Source organism: Myotis davidii, unplaced genomic scaffold (assembly GCF_000327345.1).
Source record: "Myotis davidii unplaced genomic scaffold, ASM32734v1 scaffold167, whole genome shotgun sequence".
Lineage (NCBI taxonomy): Eukaryota > Metazoa > Chordata > Mammalia > Chiroptera > Vespertilionidae > Myotis > Myotis davidii.
Window position 1 is genome coordinate 777,318 of NW_006300048.1, and position 10,724 is coordinate 788,041.

The window sequence follows — 10,724 nt, forward strand, 5'->3', positions numbered from 1 at the left end:
TGGTAGTGTAGCTTGCTGCTGGGGTCTGGCCTATCAGGACTGAGCAAGATGGGCTGGACATGCCCTGGAGCTCTCTCACAGTCCCCTGGCTGGCCAACCTCTCATGTCCCTCCCCAGCCCTGATTGTGCACCAGTGGGGTCCCTCGGCCTGGCCTGTGCCCTCTCACAATCTGGGACCCCTTGGGGGATGTCAGAGAGCCGGTTTTGGCCCGATCCCACAGGCAAGGCCAACGGATGCCACTGGTGCATGAATTCATGCACCGGGCCTTTAGTTATCAATAACTTGGAGGAAAGTGTTAAAAGGGGATCTAAAGCTGCAGTGGTGGGCCCCCACCAGTTTACACTGGCTGAGAGTCGACTGTGCATCTCTCTTCCCAACTCCGAGTTCTTGAAATCGCAGTAATGCGAGTGTTTACTACAAAAGTCAGCAAAGTTAGAAATGAGGGTCTTTTCACTTTTTCTCAGTTTCCTGGGTGCTAAGCTAGCACACCACTGAAAGACAGGAACCTCTGAAAGTGAGAGGAAGAGTAGAGAAGGGCTGAGGTTGGTAGTGCTTAAGATGGGCTCTGAGGGTTAAGATTTGAGGCCAAAAAATGGCCCCATCCATGAATGCTAGGTCTAATTTTTGGGCATCAGCAGTTGTTCAAAACCTGAAGGGTTCACTTACTCAACCTATCTTTCAGATGAGGAAGCCAAGTCTTGGAGGGATGAGTAATTTGCCCAAAGCTAGTGGATGGAGTGGGGCACGCACCCCAGGACTGTCCGACTCCAAATTGTCACGCCATGTCTAAAAAAGCCATAAAGAGGAGTCGTTTATAGTCAACAAATATTTATTGAGTAGGAATCATTTATTTGCTGCCGTTTCCTCCACTGCTATTTAACTTTCATAAGGATAGGGATGTTGCCTTTTAACTGCTTTGTCCCTGCCACCAAGAATAATACCCAGCCCATGCCCAACCAAAGCCACCCTCCACCTAGGATTAAAAAAGCAATGGGCACAGATGAATATAGACATAGGGGCCGCCGAGAGCCTCGGGCCAGCAGAGTCCTTGGTTCCAGGAGCTCACTCGCTATGGAAGGAGATCCTTCCTTCCATAAGTATTTGTTGGTAGTAAGTATTTGTTGTTGAATAATGGAGTGAACTAATGAGGAGCACCTATTGTGTGTCGGACTCTCTGCAAGGCACTGGGATAGGGAATTAATTGCAGGGGAACTTCTCAAGGAGAGAAATTCAGGATGTATGAAGATCCAGCAGCAGTAGGCCCAGAGAGGATTTCACTGGTCCCTGGCTGCCTTTGGACTCAGCATGCTCTAGGGAAGCACCAGGCCACCAGGATTGGTTGTGTCCCATCTCTCCACCCAGTGATGGGTGACTGACTGTGGCTTAGCCTGGCAGCACCTCTGTGTTTGTCTTTGCCTCTAGTTATTTGTTTATGATTTTGCATGAAGCTGAACCTGCTATCAAGGGGTTATTATGGAGCAGAGATGAGTGGCACATGCAGTGATTTCCCTTCTGGACACTGCTTTAGCTTCCAGTAGTTTACTCTGGCTGAGGGACAAGGCAGGGTTCAAAGGAAAGGGACAGGCAAGGAGTGAGGGGCCTTCACACCATTGTTAATACCACAAGCCCCACAACCCCTTACTCTGGACTCTGGAGCATGCTGGGAAGGTTTGGTCCATAAAGAATAGAAGACAGGATGGCATGGCTCAGTGGCTGAGTGTAGACCTATGAACCAGGAGGCCACCATTTGATTTCTGGTCGGGGCACATGCCTGGATTGCAGGCTCGATCCCCAGTTAAGGGGACATGCAGGAGGCAGCCGATCAATGATTCCCTTTCATCACTGATGTTTCCATCTCTTTCTCCCTCTCCCTTCCTCTCTGAAATCAATAAAAATATATATATATTAAAAAAGAATAGAAGACAGCACTGACTCTGACCACCCTGGTCTCCTCTCCAGTGAGAGCCAGTGGAAGGTCAGAGCTCAGTGTAAAGATGGTGCTGCTCAGGGAAAAGGCGTGGACTCAGGGCCTGCCTAGGTCGGAATCCTATCCAGAACTGCCAATCAGGAGCAGGCAGCCCACCACACCCCTTCTCAGTGCAACTCTCAGCTTCTCTCCACTCCCCCTTCAGTTGAGGCCCACTTTAGCATTCACTTTGGAAGTTGTCTGAAAATGAAAAAGGAGCCTAAAACTGGCAATTCTGCCTCTTTTGAGCAGGTCTAGTGAAAGAAAGCTGAAATGGGTCAACACTCAGTTACCAGTGAATGGATTTTCCACTCCCTAGATTATCTTGGAGCAAATATTTAATCTCAGACCAGCATCTACTGCCCTCCAGGTTGCTTCTTTTCACTGTATAGATTTTTGTTTAGATGTGCATATATACACACACATGTATATGTGTATATACATACATGCATGTATATATATGTATACACACATATGTATATGTACACACATTTACTCACATCCCTTCCCCTCCACCAAGCAGACCATCATCCCAATTTTTTCCTAGCTATCTGGAGTCTCAGTTTCCTGCCTAGAGAATTGCAGAAACGCAAATGTTTTTAAATGTGAACATGGGGATATATATATGTGTGTATATATCAAAGGTCCAATGCATGAAATTCATGCAAGGGGCTCGGCCCCCGCCACAGTGGCTTCGTCCGGAAGGATGTCCAGTCTAATTAGCATATTATGCTTTTATTATTGTAGACATGTGTGCATATATATACACACATATATATGTGTGTATATATATCTGTGTGTATATACGTACATGTGTATATATGTATACACACATATGTATGTATATTTACTCACATCCCTTCCCCTCCACCAAGCAGTGGTACTTAAAGAGGCTGGGGGTAGGAATAATGCTGTTGGTTTCTGTGCCTGAATAAGCAACTGAGCCCAGGTAAAAAATTCTACCATCTGCATCTCTCTCCTGACCACCACTCCAACACACACACACACACACACACACCACTTTAGCAGTAACTTATCTGCTGGGGTTCAGAGCATAAGTAAATGTGGTCCACCGGCATATCATACTACTTAGAAAAAAATGTTTGTGTTAATTTAAGAAGTGTCACTGTTTCCCCTTCTACCAATGGGCATAATAGTGTTGGCTTAGTTTGTGATTCTGTATAATCACCCAAGATGACCACGTTGTCCTCGCTCCCTGGGGAAGTTTCAGAGCTCAAACAAATCTGTTGCCCTGGTTTCCCTCAGGGGCCCAGCTCTTTCAGTCTGTGGGAATTCCCAAAGATCATCACTTGATCTTTATGCTCCTTCCAGAAGACCAAACTGGAGAAGCCAAGCAAACCCAGTCTCCGAGGAAGCCCAAAGATAAGGCTGGGAGCCAAGGCCTTCCCTGACTATCCTTTGCCCCTTGAAAGCACTTCCCTCCCTGAGGCATCTATTTTGTCTTTCTATTGTCTCTGCTGAGGGGCAGGGTAGGCCATGAGGCTGCTGAGCAGAGGGGTTGGAAAATGATATTTATAGAAGTGAACTTTCCTCCTCTCCCTTGGGTTTCACGTTTCTCTCGGTCCTCTCCCCTTGCCCAGGGAAGGACGAGGGAAAAACACCAGAGCTTAAGAGGGGCTGAGAAAGCAGCAGTCTCAGACCATCAGGCCAACTGGCAATTGCACGCTGGGCCAAATTCATACTCTAGGCTGGACTATACTTGGCCACATGCAATACTTCTGGGGGTTCCAGAAGGAAACCCGAGGGACCACTGACAGCCATTGCTGAAGCCCCCAAGCCAAACACAAAGTCATGAATACAGCAGATCCTCCAATAACCACGTCTTTTTCAACGTCTCATTATAACATTGATGAGATGCCATCGGAACTTAAATCTTGTTTATATCGTTAAGCCTATGGTAAAATTGGGTTCTTATATGTTGTTTTGCTTAAAGTCACAGGATTTATTGACAACATGAAGTGAGGACTTCTGAGAATCTATCATACAGGTGGCTATGGATTAGACTCGGGGTGGGGTGAAGTGGGGTGGCATGGTCTGGCAAAAGGCCTTGAAGAGCAAAAAAGGACTTGGGCGAGAAAGGTAAGCTCTGTGCTTTTTGGAAGGGAAAAGCCACTCCGGAAGAGAAGGGGTCATTTAGCAACCGCAAAGTTCAGGAGTGGTCTGGTGGGCGAGTTTATTAGGGAGAGCTAATCCCAGCAGGGGCTGAAAGAGGAGAGGGGCAGCATCGGGGTCACCCATTCTCTCTGAATGCTAAGTCAATAACAAACACATCCAACCAGGGACAGAGGGGCTTAGAGAGCTAAGTATAGCGCCCAAAGGAATCCCTGGGGCTGGGTCCTCAAACACATCCATCTCCGAAGTGGAAACTTAACTTGCCAGCAAGGGACACGGAAACTTGGGGAGAATCAAGTTGGTGATGGGAGGAAGGGCACCCTGCAGGGCAACAGCTCAAGTTTACTCAGCTCTTTGGCACCTGCTGCTTACCCCTAACAAGCCAAGGCCCTGGGATGCCAGGGATTCCCCGGCAGCCCAGGGAGTTAGCTGACCTCTTTGGGGAAACAGCAGGCAGGGAGAGAAGCAGCAGAGAAGTTAATGGTTACCTCAGGCTATCTTCTGGGGCAGCCAGAGACATTGCACTTTTGTTTTTATTTTTATTTTGAGAATTGTCATGAGTTTATTTGAGCCAAACTAATGACATCTGCTGGGGGGGGGGGGGAGTTGTGGGGGGGGGGGGGACAAGATCTCAAATGCTCCCCAGAGATGACATTTTTTAAAAAGAAAACATTCAACCTGCCCAGCTGGTGCTAGTCATCCCCTGCTCTCCCTCTGGCATTGCCACGCTCTCCTATTCTAGCCTCCTCAGCCTTCAAACCTGCACAGATCTTCCTATTTTAGAAAAACACCCCCCTCCATATGAAGATAGAAACAACCTTCAACTCTGGTGTCCTGTCTCGTAGTCTGTCTGCACTTTTCTCCCCTTCTTCTTACTACTAAACTTTTCAAAGTCTGGCCGCAGTGGCTCAGTGTTTGAGTGTCGACCTATGAACCAGGAGGTCACATGCCTAGGCTGTGGGCTCCATCCCCCAAAGGGGGCATGCAGGAGGCAGCCAAATCAATAATTCTCTCTCATCACTGATGTTTCTATCTCTCTCTCCTCTCCCTTCCTCTCTGAAATCAATAAAAATAGATATTTTTTAAAACCGGCCTTTTTCTGCTTCTTTCCTTTCCTCGTCATCCATCTGGACATATTGATGGATTGATTGAAGCCACTGGACATATTCACCACCAAGTCCGGTTTCCTCCGACTCCAGTGGGCTGTCTCTATTTCAGGCTTTCTCCAGCTTCACGCTGTCTGCTTAAAGCCACCACGGTCCTCTTCTGTGGGCACGACTTTTACTGTCTTTCTCTCTTTTCTTTGTTGTGCACCATTCCGGAAGTACTGCAAGAGATAAGCAAGCTCCTACTCCACCTCCCTGCTCCAAAAATTCATTTAATATATCATCCTTGGGTAGAGGCCGTATCCGATATTAAAGTGGTAAGAACAGATACTATACTCGATCTTAGCCAAAGAGAAGCGATTTATTGTGTCTTTTGTTACTCAAGAACCTGTAACGATTCTCTATTGCCTCCTGAATCAAGGCTAAACTTTCAAGAGCCTTCATATGTCCTTCACTCTGCCTACTCCGTTTTAGCAGTTTTCTAGTGTTTGCAGCTGTCTTATTTATATCTCTCCTGTCCAGCTGGAACCTAGCTGCTAGGTTATAAGCATCTGGAGGGGCCAAATCTTAGAAGCTAAATCATATCAAGATACCCTTAGTGTGGCCTCCAAGATAAAAATTCTAGGACAACCTTTCTTTCACCTGAGGGAAAAGACAGGCTTGAGAAACAGTCACTGGGAGAGCGTGGTGGCACTGCAAACTGTAGGCCATTCTGTGGGGAAGATGCAACATACATGAATGACAAGGAGGAGGAACGAAGTATGAAATGTTCTGCGAAGTCTTTGTCCTGCTGTCATGAGAAATTGTACATGCTTGCTACTTTGTAAAATTACTATTTGAACACTGCTTTTCAAACCTGGCCACAAATTAGGATCATCTGGAGAGCTTTTTAATATGCTGATGCCTGGCCCCTCCTACCCCCAGATGTTCTGATTTAACTGGTTTTGTGTGGGGCCCAGGCATTACTGGCAGAGCCTTGGTGCTTCTAATGTAGAGCCAGCTTAAAGAGACACTGACTTAGAAATGTAGGCGTGCTTTGTGCACAGCAAGTGATGTTGGTTGTTTGGAGACCCTTCCTGATGGGGTGACCAGAATGCACCCCTCACCCCAAATTCTCTTTCCTCCAGAGAAACCCTGTGGGATGCTTTCATGCCTTTTTGTCCCTCATGCCGAGGAGGTCTGGCCCTACAAAGAACTCATCATTCTCCCTTCTTCCCTGTCCCTTTGTCTTCTCCACCCCACAGGGAGCGGCTGCCTGTTAACTACTTCAAGTTCCAGTTCCGGAATGTGGAGTACAGCTCGGGGCGGAACAAGACCTTCCTCTGCTACGTGATTGAAGTGCAGGACAAGGGAGGCCAGGTGCAGGCATCCCGGGGATACCTCGAGGACGAGCATGCAACTGCCCACGCGGAGGAAGCCTTCTTCAACACCGTCGTGCCAAACTTCGACCCGGCCCTGCGCTACAACGTCACCTGGTACGTGTCCTCCAGCCCCTGCGTAGCTTGCGCCGACCGCATCATCAAAACCCTGAGCAAGACCAAGAACCTGCGCCTGCTCATCCTGGTGGGGCGCCTCTTCATGTGGGAGGAGCCCGAGATGCAGGCTGCGCTGAAGAAGCTGAAGGAGGCGGGCTGCAGGCTGCGCATCATGAAGCCCCAGGACTTCGAGTACATCTGGCAGAATTTCGTGGAGCAGGAAGAGGGCGAATCCAAGGCCTTTGAGCCCTGGGAGGACATTCAGGAGAACTTCCTGTACTACGAGGAAAAGTTGGCCGACATCCTGAAGTAGGCGACTGCGCTCAGCCTCACGTGAGTCACCGCACCATTACTCCAGTAACAGGGCTGAAGGCTGGAGGTCAGGTGGAACCAGTGGGGTTAGATTTTCCTTGGGAAAGATGTGATTTTTCTGCTTTGGGTTGACTTTAAAAACATTTTAGAACAGAGGTTCTCAACCTGTGGGTCGCGACCCCTTTGAGGGCGTCGAACGACCCTTTCACAGGGGTCGCCTAAGACCATCGGAAAACACATATATAATTACATATTGTTTTTGTGATTAATCACTATGCTTTAATTATGTTCAATTTGTAACGACGAAAATACATCCTGCATATCAGACATTTACATTACAGTTCACAACAGTAGCAAAATTACAGTTATGAAGTAGCAACGAAAATAATTTTATGGTTGGGGGTCACCACAACATGAGGAACGGTATTAAAGGGTCGCGGCATTAGGAAGGTTGAGAACCTCTGTTTTAGAAGATCCTCTCTCCTTTTATTTCCTCTAAATTCCTCTCCCTAAATCCTTTTCCCTCCTACTCTTTTATATCAGACTAACTTTCCCTATGACATGGAATCGTAGGGTTGACAGGAATCTGAAAGTTTTCATGAGAAAGTCTGTATTAAGGTTTAGATGGCACAAGAGCCTACTACTGGAAAACAGCCTAGAATATATTTCAATCCCCTAAATATGCCCCCATGGGCGTGTATCCAGAATTAGTAATGTAGATGCCTTGCTCCCACCTCCATTTGCAATCCTACCATTCCATTTTTTCCTCTAAAGCAGGTGTTTCGTTCTATTGGGGGTAATTTTTTTTTTTCATTTTTGATACTTTTGAAATGCCCCAATTTTTGGCCAGAGCAACTTTCATGTTTTCAAACAAATGATTCTGCTTTGAGGGAGACCAATACTTGCTGTGTGAATGTATAATGCAAGAACATTTTCCCAATGTTGAAAAAACAGCAGAACTCAGAAAAAAATGCTGAATGCAGGAATGGGGATAATATAGCAACACGCTTTTCCATGCAGGGATGTTTAAAGGGTTAAAAAGATGTTTGTAAATTAGGCAGCTGCTCAGAAGTAGCCTCCTACAGGTATCAAGATGTAATAGGAGAACTGGAGGTAAAAATTAGCTATTTAAGTAAATAATTAGGACACAATGAAGGCCGATTTGGCCTCTTGCTGAGGGTAAATTAGACTCTTACAGAAGCAGGCCAATTACCCTCAGGAAAGAGGGTAAAGAATTCTTTACTATCTTTTTGAATTTGGTCTATTCTACTTTGCTCCCACAGCAATGCTATGTATGACTAAGTCCCTTTACTAGGCCTGAGTTACTGATCAAAGTCCTCCGGTAACAGGGAGTGGGTCTTCACCACCTCTTTAAGAAACCTTAATTTTGGAATAACGTATTACTAAAACACAAAAGCAGCATGCTCCCATGAAGTTATTCATTTTGGGTGTCTCTCTTAATATACTTAAGATTCACTTCATAAACATGTTTTGAAAATATCAATTTCTGGAGGTTGGTGTTGGCAGAAGTATGCTATTAGACATGCACTCAGGGTGCCTGGTCATCCTCCAGATCAGTGATCGCCAACCGGTGGTCCGTGAGGTCCCAAAGGTTGGCAACCGCTGCTCCAGATGAGCATTCGCCAATCCATAAAGACACGATTTTCAGCCATTTCTTACAAAACAACCAGGACCCATTCATTGAATTCAGTGAGACTATGATCAAGTAATGCCATGTGGTACTCTACGAATATAAAATAAGACACCACTTTACATAGTAATACATCAGATTTGTAAGGGTGACCTTTGAAGATACAAAATTAGCTTTTAAATTCCTTGAAGATTTTATTAGGGTAATTATAAACCCTACATAGATTCTACAGAAAGACTAATAGCTTAATTTTTAACCTTAGTATACTTCTTAAACATCTTTCAGAGTCATGGGCCACTTCTTCCAGCTGCCTAACTAGCAGGTCCTCAGGGATTTGTGTATGTTGTTGTTGTTTTTCCCTCATTAAGTCAAATGAGATGGCTAAATCTGCTATAAAAATTAAGCATTTCAGGGAAGATTAAATAGAGCTTTTAATTTTAGATAATTGAGGGTTGTACCTTATGCTAATCTAAACAGAAGTAAATAGATAAATCAGCTTGATGGAAAAGGTGCATTTCTAAGTCAAATTCTTCTTAAAATATTATTGGACATTTTCCACATTATAAGCCTTTTTCCATTAGTGGACATACCTATATTATCTGGACCCATTATTAACATGCTTCCCAGTACTCTATTTGAGTTGCTCATGTTCCTGAAGGAAAAGGTTAAAATGTACTAAGTTTTTAAAAAAATAGAGTTGTTACCTAAAAGACCAAACAAACAACTCTGCTTAATTAAAATAATCCCAAGAAATAGGCATTTGCTAAAGAAAAATTTCCTCATATTTCTTATTCCATCTTTTTAAAAAATGACAGTCTAGGATTTAGCCATGTATTCAACTCCAAAGAACAGAGTTAAAGCAGATCTCTTCTGGGTTTTTCTGTGTGAACCATACCAACATGAATGGAACAGATCCAACCCTGGGTAAACCAGAAGTCACAGGACACAATGGAGAAATTCTGGGACTTGGGGAAGGCACACAGAGACAGTAATTAAAACAGAAAATTCTTCATTGTTTGGGGCCAGCACGGCTCTCAGTAACATGTTTTCTGTTTTCTCAAGGTCTGCCTGCTGCCAAGAGATGGCGGTGACATGTATGGGCATCTGGGACACGCCTGACTTCCTAATACCACGTGGAGCTGGACAACATTTAACACCAAACAATCCCACTGCACAAGGCCCTCTAAGGACTCAAAATATACTTCTCATGCTATAAATCATTTTAGCGGTGCCTCTCTCTCTAAGCCTGCTCTTGGGAAAGAAGAGAGTTGCAAGGAGAAATAGCAAACATATATGGGCATCAAGTATCATGGGTCTGAGGGTCCTAATTATTCCCCCAAATGGGCTGCTTAAGGCAAAGAGCCTCGGACCCAAGATCTGTGCAGATTTTTAAAATATGTCCAGAAATGCATTTATGTTAAGTTGGTCTTTTTTTTTTTTAAAGAAAAATAAGCAGCAATAATAAAAGTGGCGTGGTTTTTCTGTGACCAGGTTTTTAAAGAAACGGACATTTAGATGTTAACTATGGACAGCAATGAAGTCCCAGGGATAGGGATTTCCCGGGCTACATTTTAAGTGGGAGGGAAGCTTAAATCAGAACCTGGCTAGGCAACACAGGATACTAACTCTCCCATGTAGACTTCTCATCCTGGTCTTGACCTTCATAAAATATTTCCTTCCAAGATCCCTTAGTAGAGGGTGAAACAAAAGGCATGGGAAATACTTCTAAAATATCCATGTCCCAACAGCCAATAAGCAATTAGCCTCTTGATTAATTAGAGGTGAGTAGGATTTTAATGTTCAGATACACAATATGAGGAGTCAACATGCGGTACTTGATGGTGATGGCAGGATGATGTCCAAGTCTCATTTCTTAAAAGATCTGAGTCCTATGTAGAAGTAAGATGTCACATGTGAATTGCTGGGTAGCTGCCAAACTCTAACTAGGTTTCCAGGAATAATGTGCTTATTCTGATTATCAGGCAATGCCTTTCTCCAGGCTTTGAGTGTGATAAGTCATCGGAATTTGACCCCAAGACTATCTACAAATAAAACATTTTATCACATCCCTGCTTGCCGG

General features: G+C 44.9%; 2 protein-coding genes across 6 annotated transcripts in view; one reads left to right on the top strand and one right to left on the bottom strand.

Annotated features, from left to right (window-relative positions):
* The window catches only part of APOBEC2 (apolipoprotein B mRNA editing enzyme catalytic polypeptide like 2), a 14,140-nt gene extending 4,016 nt beyond the window's left edge, over positions 1–10,124 (top strand). The window contains exons 2-3 of the mRNA XM_006776311.2: positions 6,451–7,014; positions 9,707–10,124. Coding sequence (XP_006776374.1) covers positions 6,451–6,994 — 544 coding nt within the window. The 3' untranslated portion in view covers positions 6,995–7,014; positions 9,707–10,124. The remainder of the gene's footprint in view (positions 1–6,450; positions 7,015–9,706) is intronic.
* The window catches only part of OARD1 (O-acyl-ADP-ribose deacylase 1), an 11,237-nt gene continuing 10,598 nt past the window's right edge, over positions 10,086–10,724 (bottom strand). For all 5 annotated transcript variants that reach the window (XM_015572202.1, XM_006776313.2, XM_006776312.2 and 2 more), the window contains exon 8: positions 10,086–10,713. The gene's annotated coding sequence lies outside the window, so the exon portion shown is untranslated. The remainder of the gene's footprint in view (positions 10,714–10,724) is intronic.